Here is a 27,826-nt window from a genome sequence, read left to right as displayed (position 1 = left end):
AAATGACCTTTTTCATTTGCCAAAAGTGCTGCACTGCTGTTTATGTTTTCATCCTTTCCTCTTGTAACACCTTCTGACCTCTCAACAAGCTTATAAACAACTTCTGTGTAAGCTGTGTAACTGATCTCACTCTACTAATTTGTCTCCCATCATAATATAAAACTAAAGTATTGCATATGAGCTGAGAGGAAGACAATTATTTCATTCCATTAATATTTTCAAACTTTCCTGTTCTGCATCAGGACAAAAGCTAAGTCCTTTTAAAAACACAGAGGAAAAACAGCAAGAGACTGCTGACATAAGGAAAAACAGCAGAAGCAAACCCATGAAAAGTCAATAGCTTCATGTTTACAGCAGTAACTTGAACCACTCAACCTCCTGATTATAGTTAGAACAGTTGAGCCTGGATGACTCCTTATGTTAGGCTTAACCACCACCACAACCATTACCAAATAGTGTACCAAATCTTTAAAACAGTGTCAGAATTGTTCTCCCTTCCCACCACCACTGAGCAGGGCTTTCATTGCAGAACTCATACATCTCAAATAAGCCATTTTCTTTAAACAAAACTTCATTGCAGAAAATGATATAGGCAAGCCTGAATTTATCAGCAAAAATATGTTCGCATAATTTTTTCTAATAAGTGATCACATAGATCACTAGATTAGTTATCTCCAGAAGGAGCCCATTCCATGGAAGTTAGAACTAAAACACACATACGACATGAGCACTAAAACGGGTGTGTTTGCAGCTTCTTTAATACGACAGTAGGTGGTGGTTTGATAAGGGTTTTTTTTTCTGAGTTTTGGAAGTCTGGTCACCTCACTTTTCAGCTGGTAACTTGGTATTAGGATAAATTACACAATAAACCAGACATGCAGCTATTTTTTTTCACTACAATAAGGCTGCAATTCTTATCTAGCTGTATCTCTAGGAAATAAAGCAGGATACAAAATCATTGAGCATCATGACTAAAAAACAATTTAAGAGCATCACAACTCCAAAACACTCTGAAAACAGCCAGAAGTGATGCAAAGTGATGCAAAGTGAAACATCCACAGCTGCTGTGGTATGAAAACTGTAGTGGTTATTCATCCTGATAACCCAGCTGGTCTCACCATTCAGAGACTGGATCTGAAAACACTTATATCTTTGGAATAAGGACTACTTTTAGTTATATGCGTCTTACAGTATTTAAAAAAAATATAGCACTGATCCTCAGCTGAAGGTGAAAAACAGTTGTCTTTAGCTCTCTCAGAATCATATACTGGCTGGGGTCAAAAAAGACCTCAAAGATCCTCTAGTTATAACCTGTGTGTTGCAGGTAGGGTTGCTAACCACTAAATCAGGCACTAGATCAGGTTGTACAGGGCTGCATCCAACCTGGCTTGAATATGTCCAGGGATGGGGCAAACATAGCCTCTCAGGGCAGCCTGTTCCAGCACCTCACCACTCTTTCAGTGAAAAAATTTCCCAAAATCTAGTTTAAATCACACCTCTTTTATTCAAAATTGTTCCCCCTTTGTCCTATCACTGTCTACCTGTGTAGAAATTTGATTTATCTCCTGCTTACAAGCTCTCTTTAAGTACTGGAAGGCTGATATCAGGTCTCCCCTAAGCCTTGTCAAGGCTGAACAAGCCTAACTGCCCCAGCTTCTCTTCATAGGAAGGTTACTGCGGTCTGATCATTTCTGTGATCTGCTTTTGGACATGTTCCAAAAGCTCCAATCTTTCTTGAGTTGGGGGCCCCCACCTTCATGCAGTACTCCAGATGGGGCCTCACAACGGCAGAGCAGAGGGGGACAATCATCTGTCTCACCCTGCTGACCACCTCTCTTTTGATGCAGCCCAGTATGCAGTTTGCCTTCTGGGCTTCAAGCCCACACTACTGATTCATGTTAAGTTTTTCATCTCCCACACTCCTAAGGTCCTAAGATCTTCTGGCAGAGCTGCTCTAAAATAGTTTTTCCCCTAGTCTGTACAATTATCTAGGAGTGCCCCAACTCAAGTGCAAGACCTTGCAGTTGGTCTTGTTAAACCTCATTAGATTATCGTGTGCCCAATTTTCAGTGTGTCCAGATCCTTCTGGATGACATCCCTCCCTTCTGTTGTGCCAACTGTACTGCTCAGCTTGGTGTCATCAGCAAGCTTGCTGAGAGTACTCTCACTCCCACTTTCTGTGGAACTGATAAAGTTGTGGAAGAGCACTGGTCCCAAGATGGACACCTGGGGGATAGCACCCATCACTGGCCTTCACGTGGACACAGAGCCATTAACAACAACTCTCTGGCTGAGAGCATTCAACCAATTTTGTATTCACCTTAAAATCCATCTTTCTCCAATTTAGTGATAAGGATGCGGTGTGGGCTCATGTCAGAGGCCTTGCAGAAGTCTAGATAGGTTACATCATTACCTTTTTTCTACTTATGCTGTCAATTCATCACAGAAGGCCAACTTTCACAGTGCTTCAACTGCTAGAACTGCAAGTACTGAAGCAGTACACAGGATAAATCATGTATGTCCCCTGCCAATTGGTTGCAATTTGAGATGCTAATCTCTTTATTCATTTTGGCAACTGTTTGAAGACTCCTGCTGCCTGTCTAATCTTGATATCTATTTTTACTAGTTCTATGAAATGTTACATTTCTTCCTTTAGAATATAAAACCTAGGGTAGAAGGAAAGGTCAGAAGAGCTGTATTTTAAAAATGACAGTTAGAGAAAGCCTCCAATGTGTATCATTTTACTGAAAAATGATTTTTTTTTAGTACAAATAAATACTTCCTCTCCCTAATTCTCTCACATAGAGAGATCATTAAGAATCTATTCCACCTACTGGCTAAAACAGCATTTTATTGCTTTTATTTTAAACTAAGCAAATCTTTTCCTTAATCTTTATTGTACCAAATAGGCTATCTCCATCCTTAAAAATACTTATGAATATATAAAATTATAGAATACCAGCCAAGCCTGTAAGCAAAATGTTTCATATTATTATACTTACAGATGGTAAAAATAATATCAACTTTTTAGCTATTGCAAGGGGGCAAGTGTACAACTGTAAAGTACAACAGCAGGAAACCATGCAATGAAATCTCAAACAACAGTAATCATCTTTCACCAATTTACCTTTCACAACATCTGTTACGACTCTAAACATCATCAATGTAAACTGTTAAATTCCCTTTTCCTATGCCATGTTTTCCACCCAATGAAGAAAAGAATTTCCATTTTGAACATCTAACTGGCATCTTTTGGAAGCACTTACTGACAATTTTTTTTTGTGTGTGGAAGAAATATACGATAATGTTTACATACAATTTATGCCATCATTGTTGATAAGAAGAGTCTACTCTTCTCAAATTTTCTATATTGTATTGCAGTTCCTACTAAAATTGCTTTCAACTTTTAGAAAAAAACGTTCACTACCACTACTACCACAGTGTTTATCCCAAAGAGTACGTAGTGCTATAGAAGTCAATCATCTTGCCATCCACATACAAAATATTCACCTTAGAGCCAGTACCTGATTTAAGACATCCAGTTTGAGAATATTGCAATCTTTTTAGAACTAAAATATTTTGTTATTTTAAGGCATTATATCTTTAAAGTAATAATTGCAGATTAATTGAAATTTAGATAACATGCTCAAAGAAATTTTTCAAAGGCAATTTTTATTTTTACTATGTTCAATTTCTATGTTATTACCAAACCATTACCAGTCATTAAATACAGACATTAGTAAAAAAGTTCATATATAAGAAATTACATGCAGCGGTACAAATTAAGTTTGCTGCTTTCAGTCAAATTTAATTAACATGACATACTTTAACTGCTAATTCTTGATCCAACTCACTTTCTTCCCTTTTTTACCTTCATGAGAATTTGCACAATTCTCTGATGTTGAACAAAGGCTACATATAACCTTAAAAAACAGTACCTGCTTTGGATTTCCTATATGTTACAACTTGATGAAACACTAATATGCTTAATATTAGTGGCTCTGAGGCTCACTTTCCCTTCAAAAGCATTTCTGGCACACCTATCAGTTCAAAGAACTAAAATCATAGAATGGTTTGAGTTGGAAGGGACATTTTAAGATCATTTAGTTCCGATCTCCTGCTATATGCAGGGACACCTCCCACTAAATCAGGTTGATCAGAGCCCCATCCAGCCTGCCCTTGAATGCTTACAGGGAGGGGGTATGCACAGTCTGTTCCAGAGTCTCACTGCTAGCGCAAATAAGAACACCTCTAGTGGAGGAGGATGAGAAAGACATACATAGCTTCAGTGCAACTTGTTCATGATTTTAGGGCATGTAGAGGTACACTGTGACAATGATTTTGTTTAGAAAGAATACCACCAAAAGGTTATTTTGGATATCACAAATGATTTGTATGAAAATTATGAAAACCAACACTTTCAGGTTAATACACATTACGCGCTTTAAAACTTGCCAGCACGGAGAACTGCATAAAGCATCTACTCTGTTATCATTTTTACTTGAGTGCAGGAACTTACACTGTCATGTAATTACTTTGGTAGGCCTACTGTGACATGGAAAGCAATGGAGGAGGTTGGACAGTTCTTCAGAGACGTGAAGATGGCAGTGTGGATTTTCACCGGACATGGAAAGAGTACAAGATAGTAAGCAATGTTTTTGGAGGCATTAATATTGGATATTATAGTCTGAAACTTGCTGATAAAGTAATACAAATAGCATCCTTAGAACATAAGCAGGTTTTGAAAGCTGTCTTTATCCTTAGATGTTCATTTTTGAAGTGTCAGAGTAGTAAGTCTGCTTTGACAAACAATTTATACAAGTGTGATGTTTGTTTTTAAAGAGAAACTTCATTTTCCTTTCATCAACTCTTCTCTGATACGTCTATATTTTTAAGTTACTTATGTTGTTTCATCTGGCAACTTGCCCCAAGTCTATTAAGTAACTCTGATACATTATTTCAGATAAAGATCCTTAACCTTCACAGATCCAGTAAAATTATGAGTTAGCCGACGGAAGTTAAAAACTGATCAAGGGATCTCTTCAAACTCAAAGGAAGAAAGTAACCCTGTTTCATGTGTTGAATTACAGGGGTTTGGTGATCCTGCTGGGGAGTACTGGCTAGGAAATGAGTTTGTTTCTCAACTAACTAATCAGAAGCGCTATGTTCTTAAAATAATCCTGAAAGACTGGGAAGGAAATGAAGCGTATACTTTGTATGACCAATTCTACCTAGCAAGTGAAGAACAAAAATACAGGTAAGCAGAAAAATTTGAACTGAATTTAAAAAAATGAACTGATGATTATTTTAAACTGTGTACATGCGTTACATGCTTGTTCTATTTTAACCTGTACCATATAACATTAAAAAGAATATTTTATTTCAAGGGAAACAACGTATGCATACTAGCACACACTGGGCATGAAGATCCATCCAAGTATATTCTTAACAGAGAATAATAACAGCTATCTACAGTGATTAATGCATTTACGTATGCACATGATAACACTTAAAGCTCAGTGGTAGATAGGGTGGGGGGGATGGGCTGGTTTTCCCTGATAGGTTTTTTCTTTTTTTAAAACACAGCATAGGATAGTTTTTCAAAAAGAACTTTTAGATAAATTTAACTTCTAGATTTGCTTTTCCTCTCATCTGAACAGAATTTTGCTTCATGCAGCTAGTTAACTCCTATATTTAAAGAAATATATCCTAAATACTATTCCTGAATTACATTGTCTTCAAATGGTATGGCTTAGACTATTAGTTAGATATCTCTTTGACAGAATAAAATTAAACAATTCCTGAGTTTTTAAAGAGAATCTGACGCCAACTCTACTCTGTAGAATTAATGTCTATCATTGTTATTTGCATAAAAAATAAATCAAAAAGGGAAACAATTTGCCAGATTAATGTTGCAGATGGCTTTAAGAATGCAAGAGAATATAAAATCATGATTCCAAGGGATAAATAGATTTCTGGAAGGTGGTTGAGTAAAACAGACAAAAACTTGAAGGAGATTTTCTACTTCAGTCATTTGGTAATAGCAGCTTTCTGAGCACAGTAATGTTACTTTATTGTTCCACAATCCACTGTCCTGATTCTCTAAATATAATGCTCCTACATATGAAAATAAAGTTAATGCTGAATGTCCAGCCTCATTCCCTATAAAACTATCATTTTAAAAAGCAATTTTTATTGCACATTTTTTTAATGCTCCTATTTCGCTTCAAAATGTAAAGCTTCACATTTTTTTCCTGTTTGGTTAGAAATGAAACATAAAATAGTATCAGCCACAATTGAAATATATGGGCAGTTCATATTTCATTCTGCAGGCTCTCTGTCAAAGCAGTACATACAGTATGATTAGACGCAGGAGAAATACAGTGTACAGAATAACTGATAATTTCCTACTGTGTGGCCCAGGAAATGTTTCTTCATAAGAATCTTGCAGATTCACAAAGCTGGATAGAGAAAAATAGCTATGTTAGCTACATTTTTCCGAGATCTCTTAACATCTAGTTGATGTAAACAAAATCAATCTGACACCCAAAAGAACTGAAGCTGTTACTTCAACTCAAGTCTTCTATGCAAAGCAATCTAAAACTATCGGAATTTCCATCACTCTGAATGTAAGGTCTTAATGCCTTAGCAGTACACAGCTGTCTCATCTCCAAAGCAAATGTTTTTTTCATCTGGGAACAGTTAGAATCAACAGCAGAGACTTTTTTTTTTAAGTAACGCATTAAAATACTTACGAAGACAACTTTTGTGAAATAGGTCATTGCCCTTGTCCAGTTACATTACTAAAAAACAATCACTGAAAAGTAAGATGAGTGTCAGTAAACAGATTCTTTGTTTTAAAATGCAACCAAACATGGAATGTATCATCGATGCAGCGGTTTAAAGAACAGATTAACATGAATTAAAAAAAAAAGGAAGAAAGCATTCAAAGGCAACTTTCATTAAATTAAAACATTAAAACATCTGAATGCAGGAAGATCATGAGTTGGTTCATAAAATTAAAATTTCATAGAACCATAGAAGAATTGAATTCTGAGCAAACTTGTTTTGAGGCCAACTACTTGATATCAGACTAGGTTGCTCAAGGCTTTATTGATATGGGCCTTCATAACCTTATAGACTGCTCCACTGCTCACCTGTCCTCGGGGTGAAAACATCTAGTCCGAATCCCTCATTTCAATTTACATCAGTTGACTATAATCTCCTGTTTTTCTAAGCCATATTTTTAAAACCACTGAGATGAATAAATCTTTGCCCGCATTAGGCTTCAAACGATATTTGCAATTCAGGTCTGGGTTCATGCTTTCTGCTCAGAACATTTAGCAATACTTTTGAAACTGGCTTACAGGGATCAGAGTTTGAATATAAAGCTTTAAACTTGCCTTTAGGAAAAACAGGATATTTAACTTCTACAGTTTAGAGAAAAATTGTAATGAGCAAATCTTTGGAAATTCATTTGTTCCTAATATTTTCACAAAAAGAATATAAAATGGGTTAAAACAATCTGTTAAACTACCGAAAGCAGTATCTATCATAAGCAGAGAATGACATACAAAATCAAGACCTATTTGGGGACAAGCTGGTTCTCATACATATAGTAGAATAACTGTGAGAAGGGTAAGCTTTTTGATGCAGAAATGCAATCAGCAAAGAATTAATATGGGGGCAGAGGGTTCAAGTCCACTCAGTTCAACACACCCACAATTGCACAACATGGTCAGAGCTGTGTAACTGCCTCCTATGTTCAGCATCCCAATCTCTCTACCCCTGTGAGAGATCAAGGTACATAAGCAGATACAAGTAGTAGATACAAGCAGATACAGACAAGATACAATTAGATATGAGCAGATACAAGCTTAACTTGCCAGGAAGTGAAACAAACTATTAACCTGCTGTAGGGAACCTGCTTTGTCAGGGGGGTTGGACTCAATGATCTCTGGAGGTCCCTTCCAACCCCTACAATTCTGTGATTCTGTGAAATACTTGTGAAGATCCAACCTAGTGAAACCTATGGAAGTTGTGAAAATAAAGGATAATTTGGGAAGTAGAAAATGAAACATTTAGAAGATCCTAAAGCATCAGTACTAGTTTGTATTTGAAAGTCAAGGAGATGTTCCTATCTCTCGTAGCTGCAAAGTTGTAATGCTAGATTGCCATATTGTGTTAAAAGCAAAACAGAAACAAAAGAAGTTTTTGTTAAGCTCTCAAACTTGATTAAAAAATGCAAACAATGCACTTAAAATATGAAGAAACATTAAGAAATTATATAAAAAACAATTTATAATCTATATGCTCTTGTTTTCTTCTAATATGACGTGAACAAAATGTTCATTTCTACAAATGGAGGCTGTTCATCAAGGTATTTATGATGACCATTTCTATTCATGAAAAAATGCTGTGATACCATTCACAACAGTGAATGCTCAACTTTAATGTAATATTTGCCTTTCTCTTCCTCACTTCTACAGGATCCACCTTAAAGGACTTACTGGGACAGCAGGCAAAATAAGTAGTATAAGCCAACCAGGAAATGATTTTAGCACAAAGGATGCAGACAATGACAAATGTATTTGCAAATGTTCACAAATGCTAACAGGAGGTAGGAATGTTTTTTTGTTTCTCAGTCTTCCTATTTTTATTGGCACTGGAATTGTCTATGAGATAAATAGTGGTAATTTCAACTTAGTAAATTCTGATTATTGAAGAAGTCCAGAACTGATGGAAATACCAGTGTGGTGACTCCAAATGAAATATTCTGACAAATATTTGACAGAGGTTGAAGTAAAATGGAAAGTTAAAATCTGGGGAGAAAAAAGTAAGCAGCCTCTCAAGCTAGAGTACAAGAAAGACTGATTGTGAAACTAGAAGACCAGCAGCATATTCTTCTTCCAAGGAATGATAACAGAGTCCCAAACATCAAAACACCTAAAGCACTTCAAAATTTGTTTTAGAGATAGTCTCTGAAATGGCTCTTGATTGTCTAGGCACAAATCTAACTATTCTCTAGCTATTCAAAGGAGCAGAAAACTCCCAGACTTGATGAATACACAGAACGTGCTGCAGAAGGGTACAAGTATTTAATTATGTATTTCAATACAATTATGAAATGTCAATACATGCATTAAAGGTAAAACACGTGAGAGGCATCTACGCTTCAGAAGTGACTGTTCATAAGCTATTGGAGTTTTCAATGAAGTTTTTACCTTTAGCTACACAAGTCACTCTATAATTTGTCAATCTGGCCTTCCACAGTCTGTAGTGCAAACAACTGCTTTTGTAAGTTTGACTTGTCTTCCAGTTATCTCTTAAGAAATGCTTTGTTTCCCTATAGCACAAAAAGATAATTGGACTGCTGCCCTGTAAAACAGAACACGCACATTATCGCCTTCATAACAGAAGTATCAAAATATTATCTTATTAATAAAAATAAATTTTCCCTATGACCAACTAACAGGTCAGGACCATAAAGATGCAAAATAAGTTTGGGCTGCTTTTTCCTCCTTACCAAGTTTCAACACAGTTGTTTTGAACTGATCTGCACATAGAACTAAAACAAATAACTGAATTAATCCTCTAAAAACAATTAAGAAAGGAATTAACATCTGTGAAGAACAAGAATTTACAAAAGGGCAGATGAAAAGCAAAGAAAATGCAATATCATTACAGTTTGAGTAAAGTTCTACCCTTCAATTGTCAATAATAGCTGACATCAGTAAGGTAGATTGAATACCTTCCCTTTTCAACTTTAAACTCCTAGGAATTACATTAAGCTTTAAGAATATGTAATTAATACCTTTCCATACTGGGCTGGGGGTAAATCTCTTATATTAACACTTCAAAATCGTGAGAACGAAATGCTGGATTTGGATTTGTTTCTCATGTTGGGACAATAAAGTGTTAAAAGCTTCATGTATGCTATTTTAAAAATTATCTGTGCTGACATTTTCATTTGCTGGTATTTATCTTTGTGTTCTGGTCTTGCAGGGTGGTGGTTTGATGCATGTGGTCCTTCTAACCTCAATGGAATGTATTATCCGTTACGACAGAACAACAACAAGTTCAATGGTATTAAGTGGTACTACTGGAAAGGCTCGGGATACTCTCTCAAAGCCACGACTATGATGATTCGACCAGCAGATTTCTAAATGCTTTTGCATTCTTATGTGAATTTTGTATTGTATAGTCTTCAAAAACTTTACTTGCCAAGCATATAAACACATCTGCAACTCTCATTTTCAAGCCCAGAAAACATGCACTAGCATTCTGAAGAGATCAGCTCATTCCAATCCTTGAATTGCAATAGTCTTGATCAGTTAAAGCACATATTATTCAACTAGACACAAAGCCTAAGGCACCAACCCGATATAACAGTGATTTGGCCAAATGACTGAATAAAAAGAATATCCAAGAAACTGTCAGACAACCGAAGGACTGTGTTTTACTGATCATTTATATTATGTATGTGTTAGTGAATAACTGGAACTGTGAAAAATATCTAAAATAGTTTTAGAAATACGCATTTTGCCTCGTCACTGAACTTCAAACATTACTCTAATATAAAACTTACCTAGATCTAGAACTATTTATCTCTCTGAGTATGTTTGCTGTTTATGTACATAAAAATATATCGTTCTGTAATTAGCTTAATATAGTACTTAATACATTCTCTCCCCCATAGCCTCTTAACTTCTTACACTTGTTCAGGGATTTTTTCCAATAGTTTGTATTACTTTATTTAATGGAGGACTTTGCATTTATTCTTGGAAAATGCCATGTACAAAATCACTATTATTTTCCAGTTTTATTGATCACTATCTTTAATTTAGAAAAATCCCTGCAAGTTATAATATAGTATGAGTTTCTTTACATTGTTCTGATGGTTGCACTTTTTTATTTCCTTGTCAAGTATCCATAAAATAACTGACCAGTATTTTATAAAGGGAGACAATAACAGTAACACCAGATGCCTGATTGCCTGTCACAATCAGTTATCACATGGTACCATGGTCTATCCAAACATTTTGTAAAAACAATCTAAAAACTATGTGGATGTTCTTTGATGCAATTCAATTTATGCTTGTCTTAAGAAACAAATTAATACATTTGAAAAAACAGGAAAAAAATATGAAGGTTACCTAAGAACATAATGTTGGTTTGTTTTTTTTTTCCCCCTCCTCAAAATTCTCCATGAAGAAGTAGGCCCTCTGTGTATGACACAATGTGAATAAATTCATCTACTGGGTAACATGGTAACATTTGCTTTTTTTTTTTTTTTTTATTACATTTCATACTGGAAGTCATTAAAACTGCTATCAGAGTACTCTACCACTTGCAACACCACCTTTCTTCTTCACCAAAAATGTATATCTCCACTACTAAGGAGTATCACAGATAAAAAATACTCCCAATATTACCTCATGAACTGATTCTAAATAAATTTAATAAGTGTAAATGAACAATCGTCATCTGAAGAGTTGTGCACAAGAATCTCAATGTATCTAAGATTACGGTTCAAGTAATTTATTATTTCTCCTGGAAACTTTTAAGGATATACAGATGTCAGTCTAAAAAACACTTCACAAAATTAATTTCTTAGAAATTCATAAACGTAAAGACCAGTCTAGTAGGGGAGCTACAGCATACGACATACAAAAAGAGACGGCATTTTTCTACCTGGACCAGAGAAGGGGAAGGGGAGACCTTACTGCTGCCTACAGCTATCTGATACAGAGAAGACAGAGCCAGATCCCTTCTTGGAGGAGTACTGTAGTGGAACAGTGAACGTAAATTGGAATTTGGGAAATTCTACTTAGCAGGACTTCTATTTATTTGTTTAATACCATGAGGGTGGACCAGAAAAGTCCATGAGTATCTTCATCTAATTAGATCTGCTTAGAACAGGGCATTGAACTACCTAATCTAGGATATTTTATGATTCCATAAAATTGGGATGGAAAGAACATGCTTCCTCCCTCACTGCATTTTATCAGACGACTAAAGAAAATACTCCCAATATTTGTGACAGTGAACATACACACTCAGCCCAAAAAAATCTTCTAACAAAATGAAGTGGAGTCTGGCACAGTACGCATGCTTAACCTGGCCAAGAAAAAAGATGCCAACTTCTGATTATTAAACGTCATTGTTTTAGTAAGAAAACAAAGGTACAAAACTATACACTGCATAGTTAGTTTCAATTTGCTGGGGAAAAGCATGAAGCAAAAGGTTCCTTCTGATGACAGTTCATCAAAGATGCTGAGATAGATCTTTAGCAGATCAACTGTTTAACAAGACATTTAATTAATTTTTAAAATATAATTATAGAATGGCAGGATTGAAAAGAACCTCAAGGTCATCTAGTTTTAACTCGCCTGCCATGGGCAAAGTTGCCAACCATTAGACTAGAGCAGTTATTCATTAACATGAATGTAAAATTTTAGAGTAAGTAAGTTTTACAGTGATATCATCACATTATCTAAATGAGATTGCATTGCTTAGAAGTATCAAAGTAAAGAAAGAAGAGGATATTTTAGAAAGAATACTATAGGAAGATGACTGCAACAATTTCTTTGGATTCGGTGCAAACAATCAGAATACATCAGTAATACAATCCCTTCTTTACTTCCTGCTTGTAATCAAATAAACAGTACATAAAAGTAGAATAGCCTTTCATTTTCCATATTGCTTCTTAAGAAGAAATAATAAGAAAGGATGTGTAAACTCCATCCAAGCTCATATTATGATCTTATCTTTAAATATAAGGTATCTATTACAGTTGGACTCCAGAATGACTCAAGAAAGGAATGATTGGGAAGGTGATGGAAGTATGACTTTCAACACCAACTTTGTTGCTCAACAGAAGAACCCTGCAAAAAAGCAATGCATACCTCCTTCAATTTTATCTCCTCACCATCTCTCCACCCTTCTGAAGTTCTGCATTGGGAATAAAAACTGTAAACAGAATCTAGAAACTGACACCAGCTGGAATCACTTCCAAAGAATGCCGTGCAAGTTGTTACTGATAACATACTTAGGAGACAAGGTGGTCTGAGAAGAAACAGAAAACTCAAAGCAGCTTGGCCTGAAATAGTGTTGTTTTTTTTTTTTTGTACAAATGCAGAAAAAAAGGAAAAGAACATGCTAATATATTCTTCACATTAAACACTGCCATTCATGTATTTGCTATATAAAAACTGAATTCTTCAGGAAAATATACAAAATTGTAATTGATGATTAATTTCTTTGGGCTGATTTCAGGAAAACTATTACAGATTCCCTACACTTTGAGAACTTAGAGCTTAAAATCATGAAATAAAGACTTCACCTTGAACACATAAGTTTACAAAAATATACAGATTTAGAAAGAACATTTAAAATAACTCCTTAGCAGTCAATACAACTATGGTAGTAATAAAATTCAACCTCAATTAAATGTTCTTTCTTCAAAGTCTGTTAGAAACTTTGAGAAACAAGCAGCAGATAAGAAAATATTTATCTAGCTGCAACAGTGTAATAGAAAATGTGAAAACTTTTTGACAAACTTACAGCAATCAACTACTAACCTGCTAGAATATTTTATATCCAAAATTAAATTAGTGTCTAATCCACTACAACATGTGCAGATACACTTAGATCTGCACAGATACACCACACTTCAACAAAAACACTTTTGCATTAGTTTGTAACACAGTATTGTGAGAATTAAAGACAGGAAAAAAAAGTTTTAGAAGCTTACAGTAATTTTACATCCTCAAAGTCATTTCTGGACTGAAAACATTGACGCCATGACCTGAGACATCTCATAAGGCAATAACATCTCTCTCCAGTATCTCATTCAAGTGAAGATAGTAATCAAATAAGCCACAAATTAAAGTGTATTTGTACTTAAGAAAGAAGCAAATTGATTCAATTTTTAATTGGTGAATCAATCTTTTGTATTTTCTATGCATACCAAAGGTTTTGCAGAATTCTCTAGAAGTTAGTGGTTGTACACACTTCAAAAAGTACAAGACGATGTAGAAAATAACTCCTTACGGCATTTTCTTTAACAGTTTGGTTTTTTTTCCTATATGTCATTCTCACTCACAAAACCTGTGTACAGGGCAAATCATTTCTCAGAGAAACAAAAGAATGTTACCAAGCTTAAAGGGCAATTAAACTTACAGGAGCAGCTGGGAAGTTGGAAGAAAGTTCATATGGTTCCTCCGAGATCCAGTGCCCAAATTCCAAAGAACACAGAACCTAAAATAAATCAAATAATAAGTAGAAAATCTATAATTTCTAAAAAAGCAAACCATTTGAGTTTATTAAAGAAATTAAAACTAATAATGCAGTTACAATAGATAGCTTGATTTTTTTTTATTAAAATAAAATGATTCTCTGTAAAATCAAGCAATCTCAAAGTATGAATAAATCAAATGATGAAAATACCTGTCATATTTCTATGTATAGACACAATACACTTCAATACCTTGCAAGGATATTTATTAGAAGAGTCAACTTTTTGCATTATTATATATCACATTAGAATAAAGATTTGAAACAGGAAGTCAAAAGGGAAGAATGCCAACATTTCCCATACGATATGAGTTATGTTCTCTTGATTCAATTGATTATTGAACATCATGGGGCCTCCGCGTTGCTTCATTTCTTCAGCCTGTCATGGTTGTTCTGAATGGGCAAGCTCTTAGAGTATATCAAACACTCTTCCTTGCTTTGTATTATCTGCAAGTTTGCTGAGGCTTCCCTCCATCCGTCATCTAGATCATAACTGAAGATGTCCAATATCAACTCCTACTACTGACCAGAATTACGCAACATTCTTTTCAGCCTGAAAAGAAGAAAAGCTGACTTTCTCTTTGCTAACTTCCTTTGCCAGCTGTACATTAAAGACTGCAAATAAAAAGGTTCCTACCATCACAGAGTACTGACTGTCTGGAAAACACACAATCGTTTGCATTTGACTGAGCTCTGAAATGCTGGGTGAATGTGAATGTGACCCTTAAAGATTTGTGATCCTAACTCTTTGGACAAGTTTCAGACTTCTGTTCTTAATCAGGGCCATCACAAGATGGATAACTTAAAAAATATTTAATACTTAATGAATACTAAATCTATGCAGGGACATTTTTTTATCTACCTTGGGACTCCTTCTTGCTTGTGTAGAAAGTTTCTCTACACAGATTATGAGCAAGTGAATATAGTAGTTGAACTGTGATCTCATTCTAGGTATCTTTTACCAGCTACTTAAAATGGTTGTTTTCAATCACTGAAATAAACTTTTTTTTTTTTTAAAAAAAGCTTTTTTTTAATGTTGATTTTTTTTTTTCAGTGGTTTTAAAAAATATATATATAATTTTGGGTTGCAGATTATAATTTCAAAAATCTTGCAAGGAGTGTTCAGTGACTACCCTTCCATTGTTAAGAGGACTATCCTTACAGGAAAAGATAGAGGTTCCTACCATGGTTTTGCATTGATGTCATATCAATGGTGTTTTCCTACTGATTTCTGGATAACCTAAATTCTAGAGGGCACGCTGGTGGAAAATTTTATTTTCCTCAGTGGCTTTTTCAGCAAGAACTGATGCCACAGAGCTTCCCATATGTGTAAAAGACCTGTAAATTCTTTGTGAAATTGTTCCCTATCACACAATTCAACAACCTTACTCTTTTACAGATACTCTTATTTCCCAATACCATTTCTGTAGTTACCATTTGGCAAGCCTCAATTACAAGTAAAAAAAAAATTACGATCCACCAATGACAATCTATACATTCAACTTTAAAAATGTAACTACTTAATACCTACTGCTCCTACAGCAACAAGTAGCATTATGTTAACAAGAAATATATAAATACCGAAAAAATAGGGTACATGGATTTTCATGAGAAAGTAAAACCATGTGCTTGGGATCATTTCCCATTTGCATAATAATTCTCCAGTCATTTCAAACAGATTAAGTCTATTTCTTACTGTTAGCGCAGCCACGCATCATCAAACTGCCATTATTCATCTTAGAATAAATCTAATTTCATCAATAGGTGGAATTTCTCCTATGCTTGATTCACAAATAACTGTAACTTCCCCTGCCCCCCTCCGCCCTCTTTTTAAAAAAATTCTTTTGGAATAAAATGCCATGCAAATCCACATATTATTCGTTTCCAATGAACATATAACATTTTATTTCAAAAAAAATATGTGCTATGAGATGTTCCACTTGGACAAAAGTTGGCCTGATACATGTTATTCTTTACAGTATTACAGCTCACAAAATGAGACTTTAAGCTAAGCAGACTGATTGTTAGGTAGTAATGAAAATTTTGTTTCCCAACATATAATTAGGCTTGTGACTTTCTTGTAAAGAGCTGTTTTACCCAAATTGTGGTACTACTAGAGGCAAGTTGCAAACTGAATTTAGAAAGTGATCTTAATGCTTTCAGAAACAAATTGTGTAGTTTGCAGTCTAAAGTAGTTTATGCTTGACAACTTTCAGGACATCTCATGATGGAAAAGCAGCAATGACAGAAGAACAGCAAGGTCCTACACTGCAGCAAGAGAGGACTTGCTCAAATGCAACAGCTGAGCTGTATGAACATAGGAAAGAACAAAGGAAAGAATCTGCTTACTTTCAGAAGGCCTCAAGTTTGCAAGGATCCCCAGGAAGATACCTATACCTCCAAAGCCAACTCTAAAGTGAGGTCTGGGAAGGTGTGGATCCTAGTTTCACCCCTTCAGTTCAGTCAGGTGTGTTATATACACCTGAACTCCCCTGGGTTGGCCCTGCCTTCCCACCAGGTGGGAATCAACACTGGTTCAGGACATGACTTAGCATTTCCACTACACAGGGAACCCGCAACCTCTTAAAAAAACTGCTACAAAAGCTAGTCTTTGTGTGATATGGAAAAGTGTTTTACTTGTGTGGGGAGTAGAGGTGTTCAATTTTGCAGACAACCATGGAATAAAGTGTGCATCTTCATTTATTCTCACTGTTAAACTTCACTATTACAAAAATCAAAGTGATATTATGTTTACTTTCAGAAAACTCACAACCAAATATTTGAAAATGCAACAGCTGCAAAAGGTGAAAATAATTTCTATCGCCATTATAGCATCCCAAACCTAAAAATGAGTGGAGTAGATCAGCAAGTCAAGGATTTATAAAGTAATTTGAAATATAATAATGCATTATTCTATTTAGCCAAGAAAAGTACATTTATTTAAAAGCATTCAGTTAAGACTGTAACATTATAAGATATAAAATTTAAGTTGCACTTATGTATACTTTTTCACAACTAATACTCATAATTTACAATGAGAATATTGAAATCTGTTAGCTTTATACTTAGAGCTGTATATACTTATTGCAAATAGACTGGTTAATCTAAGCCATTTCATTTCATGATCAACTTGAACTGAACCAAGAGAACTGGAAATTTTAACACAATTCTTTGAGACGTGCTGCATGAAAACAATTTCTTCATAAGTAATCTCAAGTTGCAACAGATGTACCAAGCTCTATGATGTGTACATCATGTCTGTATAGTACTGAAATGATGTTTATACTATGAGTAACTGATAGAAAACAAAAATAGAGTAAACAACCCCAAAAGATTAATTATGATTAAGTAATCCCATTTTATTTTCCAGGCCAATTTTGCAGTAATAACCTCCATCAATCCTTGTAGTATTTACAGAATTTCGTTTAGAGATCAATTTTGTTTATCTCAACAGAATAGGGATTAATGCTCGTCTATAGTGGCTCTGGAATTGAGTACAAAGGCACCATATCTACCTTCCTAGATAAAAAAGTAAATCAGACACAGATACAGATTCATGAACAGACTCTGCAGTAAATAATTAGGTCAGCACTAACAGTAACATTCAGTTTTCAGGAACACAAAAGCAATAATTCTCCATTTTAAGTCACTGAAAGTTTGCTTCTGACTTAGAATTATAGAATCATAGATTTCTTAGAGTTGGAAGGGACCTCTGAGGGTCAACTCCTCTGCAATGAACAGGGACACCACAGCTAGGTCAGGTTGCACAGGGCGTTATCCAGCCTTGCCTTGAACGTCTCTAGGGATGGAGCATCAACCACAACTCTAGGCAATCGGTTCCAGTACCTCAGCACCCTCACTGTAAAAGATTTTTTTCATTATATCCAACCCGAATCTACCCTCCCTTACCTTGAAGCCATTTCCCCTTGTTCTGTCACCACAGGCCCTGCTAAAGAGTTTGTCCCCTTCTTTCCTGCAGCTCCCCTTTAGATATTGAAAGGCTGCTACCAGGATCCTATCCAACCTGGCTTGGAATGCCTCCAGAAATGGGGCAGCCACAACCCTTCTGGGCAACCAGTGAGTAAAAAATTTCCTTCTAACATCTAACCTATACCTACTTCCTTCTAGTTTAAAACCATTAAGCTAGTCTCCCTTGTCCTATACCCATCAAACCATGTAAAAAGTCAGTCCTCCTTCTGCTTGTAAGCTCCCTTCAAGAAGTAAGCTCCCTGGAAGGCAACATAATCGGAAATAAAAGTGCTCATACATCATACGACATTTATTTAACCAGATTGTCTAACTGAACCCCTTTGCACAGATACGATGAAGCAGACAAAGATGCTACTGGTCTTTTTCAGACACAAAGGCACATTACTAGCTAACTAGAGTGATCAAACATGCAATATCCTTTATTCTAAGGGAAGTCAATCACCAAGAACTTCTGAAAACTACAAAGGATATCACAACAGCTTCTTTAAATAACTACATACATATTATGATTTTAAAGTATTTATTGAAAAAAAAGGAACAAAGAAATTAAATTAGTTATTCTACAATCCCTTACTGTAGATGAATATCTATTTCCAACAGTTATATTTTGAAGCTCTGAAAATATGAGGAAAAGTGAAAGTCTGTCATCTGTGATGTCAAATTAATTATCTTGCAGTTGATCTCTGAGGTGGTTTGATCCTGGATCAAAGCTCCCATCTAGATGCTGTTCAACTCTCTCCAACCCAAAAACAGGATGGGAGAGAGAGTTAGAAGGGCAAAAGCAAGAAAAAGAAAAGAAAAGAAAAAAAAAGACAAAAAACCCCAAGTACAACCCCCATATGCAAATATGCAAATAATTAAAAATAAAATAAAATAAAATTTAAAAAATAAATAAAAAATATGCAAATATGATGTAATCATTCCCACCAGATAATTGATACCCAGTCAGTCTTCAAGCAATGGATGCTTTAGGAAAGCTTCCTCTTTATTTTACAGCTGAGTATGACATTATATGACTATAATATAAGCCTATCCCTTTGGTCAGGTTGGATCAGCTATCCTGGCTGTGTCCTCTCCCAATCTACTTGTTGGTGGTAATGACAGAAAAAGAGAAGGTCTTGATGCTGTGCAAGTATTGTTAAGGAACAGCTAAAACAGTGATGTGTAATCAACACTATTTTGATCATCAGCCTAAAACATGGAAACATATGGGCTGCTATGAAAAAAGTGTATGTAACTGTATCTCAGCCAAAGCAGCATGGCAATTCACAGTTATCTTCTATTTACAGAAACAGTTACCAGCAACATGTAAAGACATGGCAGTCCAGAAAAAAATTTGAGGTTATGCGGTGATTCTTTGATGTGGATATCTGGGAATCATTTTTGTAAACTATACAGCCTCCAAATTACTCATATACAAGCTTTCCTTATTATTAAACAGTTTTCATCATGCAGGAAAATACCTAAAAATTCCTCTTCATGTTTACCAATGTTGAACACAATACACATTTAAGAACAAAACAGAAACATATTAAATCAGCATATAAAAAGTTCCAACTGAATAATGTGACTTGGCTAACATTGAGTCAAAATGCTTTGTTTAGCATTTAATCAGTCCAAAAATAATGCATGTACCATTGGATGGAGAGATTTCAAGCATTTCTAAAATAAACATTGAGGTACAATACAGGAATATTTTGGTCAGATTAAATACTGAAAGACAACATTCATAGTAACACAGAGCTTTAAAAAAAAAACAAATTTTCCCAAATTCAGCTAACTCCAAATCTGAGTATCTGAACATTGCAACATTGCGCACAGCATGGACAAAAATATGGTTGACATTCCAGCTATACAAAATAAGCATAATTTATTTTGCAGTAAAATTTGAATGTATTTCTTACCCATTCATAAGAAACAATCCAACACCCACGAGCAATTCCCAGCATAACATTCAAGGTACGACGAGGACTCCCTGTAACTACATGGCTTGTTGTTTCACATACATCGTCTGAGAACATGAAGTCTCCCAGTTTATTCACCACCTGAATTACTACACTTTGTTTCCTAAAAAGAGCACAAAGACAAAAAGATACAATGTTGAGTGGATAGGTAGGATTGTGGAAGCAAACATTCACATACAAATTATCTCAGATTTTCTTACATTTGTACCTTGTCTTTTCTCACTAATCCCTTCTTATCCTTCCCTCGCTCAGACTTGACCCATTTGCTAGACAAAAATTTGTTAGCCCTTCCACAGAGTCCAAACAGACCCTTTTCTGTCAGCACACAATCATATCTACTTGCATATCAAAGCTCTTTTATACCCCATATCTATCTTGCTTGTTTAAATAGAAGCTTTTTTAGTCAGGAATTATCTAACATACTGTTTGTGTATAATGCCTAGTACAACAGAGGCTCATTCTTGATTGTTTCTGTTGTACTTTAAAGAAAAAAAAAAAAAGAAGTATTCCTAAGAAATGTAAACAGTTGGATGCAGCACTCTTCAAAGGATGTCATTTGGAAGTACCATATTTTCATTATTCAAATAAAATTGTATGTTAACTTTAGAGAGAAGTCTTAAAGTTCTGGCTTAATGTCTTTATGTCTGAGTCAGTGTTTCAATTGTAAAAATCACTTATCTTTAAATAAATTTACCTCCACATGGACTGCCATATAAAATAGAGAATGGCCACCTATAACTGGAATGCTAGGTTGAGTTCTCTAACATGTAGGTTACACTGAGGCACATAATACCTCATCATGAAAACGATGAGCTCTTGGTATCCCCAGAAAAAAGCCATTGCATAGGAACAATTTAATCAGAACAATTTAACTAAAGATTGTTGTTATAAATAATACTGGAAAGCCGAATGCCAGTGCCCTCTCTTTTCCTCCCTTTGACTTACTGAAATTGTCTATAACTTACTACATAAAATAAAACAATTTAGCTCAACCTTGAACAAAGTCACAGGTAAAACACTGAGGTTAAAAACAGGTATAATGAAAACAGTCAGAACATCTTCTGAAGCCTCTGCGGTTACTTGATTCTCACTACATTTTACTCTATCAAAAGCTCAATTATAGATCCCCAAATATCCTAGCTACTTAGAGGAACTCTAATAAAACCTCTTCAGTGGTTTTATTTTTCTAATAAAACATCTTCAGTGTAGCAATTTCTTCAAAATAAATAAATGAATGAATAATTTAAGTAAGTAAAGGAACAGTAAAAACAAAGAGTGTCAAAAATTAACTTCACAGAAGTCAAATGGTGATAGCATATGTGGATACAGTTAAAAACTGAACCACTGACTTAACTGCCTAACTTCTGCCACTGATAAGTGTGAATTTTGGTCTTGACTATATGTTTAATATTCACTATTACAAGACTTTTAACTAGACAGTGCCTACAAGTGAAGTTTTTGCAATACTGCTACCCACAGAGGCTAACTCTGCCTAAGCTAAATGCTCAGCAGAGGCAACTCCATACAATATCTGAAGCTATAGTTCTTTCTTGTCCATATGAAATTTCTTAGGTGAGAGGAGAGAATCCTCTTCTACATCATTCAAATCTAAGGTATCTTAATCAACTGCACTGAAAACTCAGCAGTTTGTATTTCAGTATATTCAGAAAAAATTACAGCAAAATTTCACTAAATTTGTGACTCAGAAAAATAGGCAGCTACTGGCTGCATATCAGTGAGCAGCACTGAAAATATTCTCAAAACCCGATACCATGAAACCACTGAACTCATGCATCTTAAAATTTCTAATGAACTACTTCTGTAATTGTAGCTACTGGATATTAGAACTGGATTTGAGCCAGTTCAAGTCCTATTGAGGACTATTTTATGCTTTTTAGTTCTTTCAGAAGCAGTTCCTTTACCTTCACCTTCACTATAGCATGATTAATCCCTTTAACTGCGGACAGTCAGAAGCAAAATATTGATGAAAAAGTTCTGAAGAAAAGCAAATTTTTAATCAACAGACATTTTTATTTTATGAAATAGCTAACTTTCTAGGAAAAGTCAGCATATATCAACATAAAAGAAGTAACTTATTAACGACCTCTTTCAACAGAAGAACATTTTTTCCCTTGCTGTCAAGATCTGCGGTCTCCTTTAAGGTACATCACAGCCTGTTTTCCACTGTCCTTATCAGGACTGTAGCTATTATCTTTCCCTCCCTCACAACGATCCTCTATGACATGATTAGCAAAATGCATTTGTAGTCTTGGCATTAATAGAAACAACTCATATTAAATACAAGAAAAATACTATTGCTGTTTTACATTTCTGACATTTATAGTAGTATACTGGTTAATTGCTACCACTTACAAAGTATTTCTAAGAGGACTGCCACTAAGTACTGTTTCAGATTGCTTACTATGTAACTGTCATGACTTAATTACTTCAGCACTGAAAGAGATTTGTGGGTAGTAGAAATAAGACCTTAAGTTTTGAAAAATAATTCAAAAAACTGTAGGAAAATACAGTAGAAAATACATAATTTTGTTTTTCTTGGACGCCTTTATGATGTAAAAATTTTAAGAGAATGATAAGAGCCTGCCAGAAAAATATTAACTCTTCCACAAACACACAGCTGCAGTTGCTTCTAATGTTTTGAAACAAAATGGCTGAAAAGCCTAGAACTGGTATTTCTTCAGCAGCAAAAAAGAAGATATGAATGACAATATTTTAAATTGATGTTTCAGATCGTTAAGACTTCTTGTTCTTTTGTCTTTTTAATAGAAGCAGTTATAACATATGGGGAAAAAGCCAGGTTCAGAACTCCATCCTTAGACTATTTACTACGAAAAACTCTTATAGTTCTTTGAGAAAAAAAATCAAAATTTGATTGACTTTGGTTTTATTGCTCTGAAGCCCTGCTGAGTTCACCTACAGGCCAATGGAAACATTATTCCAGTCTGCACCATAACAGCACAGATACGCACACATTCTTACAAAGTGTAGTTAGTAATGATATACACAGGTACTTCTAGCCAGCATGACAGAATGAAGTACTTCATTGTATGGCCCAAAGACAAATTCCTTTTTGTATAGAGATGAAAAGATTATAAAAACTTAAGTTAAACTTAATGAGAAAGTAAAAATACTTTTTAATACTTAATACTTTTTAATACTTACTCAGAAGACATGCTCGTCATGACTAGTGTCCTTGTTGGCTAAAAAAATGAAGCAAACAAGAAAACATCAAAAGCCTGAAAACATTTCTGCTTTGAAAAAACTTAATTGATTAACTGTACTATTAAAAGGATTGAACTACTTGATAATTACAGTATCATTCTGGGAAGAGGCTGTACTAACTGACATATATACTAGAAATATTAAACATTAAGGATGTGGAAGGAAAGAAACCCCTTCATAATGTCTGGTATCAGAGCATCCAGTAGGAGAAAGCAAAAATGGAGTTTTTCATCAGTTAAAACAAAGTGACAGATTTCAAGAGTAGCACAGCAAGCACAGCACAAAAAAAAAAAAAAAAAAAAAAAAAATTAGTATTTTCTGTCTTCTGCTTTCTTCTTTTCTTGATCAGATTGAGATGAGAAGGCAGCTTAACTACAACAAAGAAACCCTGTAATTTAAAATGATTTCCATTTCTTACGAAAGAAAGACAAAATCTGTCTGAGATACTGAAGAAACAAGAGTTTGCTTATTTTAAAGAATATACATTATTTCACTCTTAAATCATGCCTAACGAATAAAAGTTGACTGAGTAATAATTAACAAGGTAAAAGCAAAGATTACAAAAATGCATACACGAGTAAAACTGAGTCACCTTAGAAAGCTTAGTCCCAGCAGAATCCCCTATCTTATGTGCAAAGAGTGTCTCACTCAGATTTTAAATCATTGTTTCATGAGTTAGTACTACAGAAAACAGAAGAAGAGGTATCCTTCCATCATCAGTAATAAACATAAGGCCTCCACCATGCACAAAAGTAGGACAGAATATTATTTACCAGTATCAGAGAAACATAAACTGAGCACAACGATCAGACAAACATGAAATGATCAACATGACATAATCCTGTAAGAAAAGCCTAAGGATTACGTGTAACTACATAAATATGTACAATAATGTATATGTTAGCATTTTAGTTTTGTAGAAAAAGTAGATCAATTGACTTTTACAATAATCTCAAGACAACTCTTCCTAATCTTAAAAATCAAGACATGAATTTCAAGTTTCTTGTCTAGGTACCACTCTATAACAAATATTCATTTCCATTTCTAACCTCACTCCAATATACTAAAATCTGGCTTCCTGTAATGTACTGAGATTACATTTGATAGCACAGCTCAAAAATGACTTGAGAAAGATTCAGCAATGAATCATAGAACAGAAGGAGGAAGATATTATGATGCAACACCATCCATCCTCTCTTATCAGTACAGAGTTGTTGTCCACTTAAGTGTTCAAGCAATTTGTCTTATTTACAGATGGATTCTTTGGAATTACATTTGAAGACTAATATCATAGAATCATAGAATGGCCTGGGTTGAAAAGGACCATAAAGATCAGTTTCAACTCCCCTGCTATGTGCAGGGTCACCAACCACCAGACCAGGCGGACCAGAGCCTGGCTTTGAATGCCTCCAAGGATGGGGCATCCACAGCCTCCTTGGGCAACCTATTCCAGTGCATAACCACTCTCTGGGTGAAAAACTTTCTGCTATTCTTCTACTTCTGCACTATTGCTTCGTTCCACAAAACATTATTCAGAAACATTACATGGTCAAGATGACTTAAAAAGATGATAAATACAATGTATAGATGCTAATATCATCCTGTAGGTGAAGTGGATAAATAACATAAATCCCATAAAATATTGAGAAACTATAAATTATTGAGAAACAAATTATGCAGCCTATTCAATATTTTTCAAACTCATGATAAAAAAACTGCTCAGACAGTATTATGTAAATGTAAAGAAATAAATGTAAAGGCTCAACAGTAAGCTCTACAGTACTTCCAAACTGAAATGTTCATTTGATACATTGATTATGAAAAGGCAAAAATAACCAATTATAGAACAGAATAAAACTTCAAATGATGAAAGGATGAAAATTTTAAATTGAAATACTTATTTGGGATAAATTTTACTCAGTATTTTTGGAATGCTGATTATTAACATACTGCTAGCCTGAAAAGCTTGAAATCACAGAATCACAGAGTGGCCAGGGTTGAAAGGGATCTGAAGGATCATGAATCTCCAACCCCGTGCCACAGGCAAGGTCACCAACCTCCCCATTTAATACTGCACCAGGCTGTCCAGGACTCCATTCAAGTCTGGCCTTGAACACCTCCAGGGATGGAGCACTACAAGAGGAGCTATGCTATACAGTAGTGAGGATGTACCTCATAGTGTCAAAACACATTTTGTTAGATCTACACAACTTCAAGGGATCCTGGAATCTATAATTCTAAGGGATCCTATAAAGGCACAGAACATGGCTTTGAAGCAACATATTCTCTTTCCACTCTTTCCGGGTTGAAACCCAATCAATACTGAACACGTATGCTTCAGCATGACCATAATGTTCTCCTTTGACTTGATGTCTGGAATTAAATCCACACAAAATAATTGCACAAGTTTCTTGGGGTCCTTGTGTAGTATTAGCTCTACAGCAAGATCCTAATGTGCCTGTTCAGAACGTGCAGAAAAATTTCTCACATGTTTAAAAAATAAACACAGTGAAAACATTATTAATCAGACTACTGATTTTGCCAAAGCTGTGTTAAAAGACTTACTACATAAACCAAGGCCAGAGCAATTTGAGATCCTACAGCTGTTTCTTCAGCTTCAGAGAACAAATGTTCATTAGAAGTTCCTTAGTACCTATCTTCAGAGAAGTGAAAATACTGTACCCACACAACTTGGAAAACCTGCAACCTGACATGACCCTGAAAACTCTGCTTTTTAACTGCAGCCTTTATGCTACAGCACACAACAAACAAGATGGTATACTGAATGTTCTGTGTGATGTTTTGTCAGTGTCATCAGCGCCATTCAAAGATTCAAGAATGCAGAAACATGCATACAGGAGGTAGAAATTGGGATAAGTTTAATTTCTTCCAAACTATTTTTTCATCTTCATTCAAAACTGCATATTTTTGCAAGTAAGGGGGGGGTCATTTTCTACATTTTGTTTTATTGCTTCAATTATACAAGCGGTTCTCTTTAATACACTTGTATGCAGTTACCAAACAGAAAACTTAGCAAAATTGTTTTAATTTTCAGTAGTACATTTTTCAAGTTAATTGCTTTCTTCCCTCTCCTGCTATGCAATTTTTCTTCAATGCTACTTGTGCCTGTTTTTATTTTACATTTTTCTTTTATTGCAAAATATGTTTTGAGTTAGCATTTTCTTTTCTGATTAGCAAAAAGACATCTGGTGAGCATTGCTATGTGTTCTAATGCAGATTTGAAGCAGGATTATTATTAATACAACTCTGAAAAAATGGTATTAAATGAATAAGACCTTTTAAAATTTATCATTTTTTCTCTCAATCAAGAGGAGTTGCACATCTGTTTTCTAAATGAGAGCACATTTATTTCTGGATTGTGTTTTAGATCTGTAATGAAGGCTGTATTAAGACTCCTATAGAACATTTACATGCCTCCGCTTTCCTTTATATGTTTCTTAAGACTACAGTTGCATTAAATATTTCTTTTTAGAATCTGTCAACAAGATTTCTCCACATCCTATGAAATACATAACATGCATTTCAGTACCTCAAAGAAAGCAGTGTTTGTTATTTTTTTTCAATTCTTGAAACACAGCGTGATACATCCTGTATCTGAACTGCCCCACATCACAAAAGAAGCATCCAACCTCAAAATGTATTCCTTTCTTTTTCTAACTTTAAGCAGGTGCTTCTTGGAGCCAAAGGAAAATAAGAGAAAAGCCTTGTTTTGTACAACCTGCTTTTCAAAAACTGTCATGAGTTGTTTGGGTCAAGAACATAGACCTCTGGTTTCTTCCAAGGATGGACATCAAGGAATAAATACAACTTCTGAATCGTGTATTCCTTAGACTGAATGCTCTCTTACACCTTTGACAAGTTCTGAAAGAAATGGGCTTTGAAATACTCTAATAAGATCAAATGTATACCATGATGGGTGAAAAAAAAAGACTTTCAACTTCAGAACTCAACAAGATGCGTAGTTTGGCCAGTATGCTAGGGACAAAGGACTTTTGGAATGTGAGGGAAAGGGAAGAAGTGCATTCATATGCAAATATAATGCAAGGGAGAGTACCAGAGCATTATGACAAGCATTTTGTAGTCTTCCTAGCCTTTTACTTTTTGGCTATTGTAGCTCCATCAGATGGTTCTGAAATAGATTCAGAACTCCTATGCATTCTGTTGATCTTAACAGCTGTATTCTAGGAGTCACATTCTTCCCTCCGAAAAGTACAGGAGCCAAAAAAGAGCCAGATGCAGCATGTGAATTATCAAGGATTGGGTTAATTTCACTTATTCTTTTTTTGTTTTACTAAGAAAGTTTGAAGGAG

At 35.0% G+C, this 27,826-nt stretch overlaps 3 protein-coding genes across 11 annotated transcripts in view; 1 reads left to right on the top strand and 2 right to left on the bottom strand.

Moving 5' to 3' along the window:
• The window catches only part of TMEM14A (transmembrane protein 14A), a 199,077-nt gene extending 192,577 nt beyond the window's left edge, over window positions 1-6,500 (bottom strand). Inside the window, exon 1 of the mRNA XM_052697989.1 lies at window positions 6,493-6,500. The gene's annotated coding sequence lies outside the window, so the exon portion shown is untranslated. The remainder of the gene's footprint in view (window positions 1-6,492) is intronic.
• The window catches only part of ANGPT2 (angiopoietin 2), a 42,663-nt gene extending 31,395 nt beyond the window's left edge, over window positions 1-11,268 (top strand). For all 4 annotated transcript variants that reach the window (XM_052697540.1, XM_052697553.1, XM_052697531.1 and 1 more), the window contains 4 exons: window positions 4,544-4,645; window positions 5,091-5,257; window positions 8,490-8,620; window positions 10,006-11,268. In XM_052697540.1, the coding sequence (XP_052553500.1) occupies window positions 4,544-4,645; window positions 5,091-5,257; window positions 8,490-8,620; window positions 10,006-10,166 (561 nt within the window). In that variant the 3' untranslated portion in view covers window positions 10,167-11,268. The remainder of the gene's footprint in view (window positions 1-4,543; window positions 4,646-5,090; window positions 5,258-8,489; window positions 8,621-10,005) is intronic.
• MCPH1 (microcephalin 1) overlaps window positions 1-27,826 on the bottom strand; it is a 120,999-nt gene that overhangs the window by 65,842 nt on the left and 27,331 nt on the right. For 4 of the 6 annotated variants that reach the window (XR_008209935.1, XM_052697465.1, XM_052697484.1 and 1 more), the window contains exons 10-12: window positions 23,436-23,473; window positions 20,193-20,355; window positions 14,185-14,262 (exon numbers count right to left, since the gene is read on the bottom strand). Coding sequence is in view for 5 of the 6 variants with exons in the window: in XM_052697465.1 (XP_052553425.1) it covers window positions 14,185-14,262; window positions 20,193-20,355; window positions 23,436-23,473 (279 nt within the window). In the remaining variant the exon portion in view is untranslated. Of the gene's footprint in view, window positions 1-5,368; window positions 6,462-12,788; window positions 12,888-14,184; window positions 14,263-20,192; window positions 20,356-23,435; window positions 23,474-27,826 lie in introns of those variants that run through there. The other 2 variants (XM_052697502.1, XM_052697494.1) reach the window with 2 other exon arrangements.

This window comes from Tympanuchus pallidicinctus, unplaced genomic scaffold (assembly GCF_026119805.1).
Source record: "Tympanuchus pallidicinctus isolate F22 unplaced genomic scaffold, pur_lepc_1.0 scaffold1, whole genome shotgun sequence".
NCBI classification, from domain to species: Eukaryota; Metazoa; Chordata; class Aves; order Galliformes; family Phasianidae; genus Tympanuchus; species Tympanuchus pallidicinctus.
This window is presented reverse-complemented; position numbering and strand designations above follow the sequence as displayed.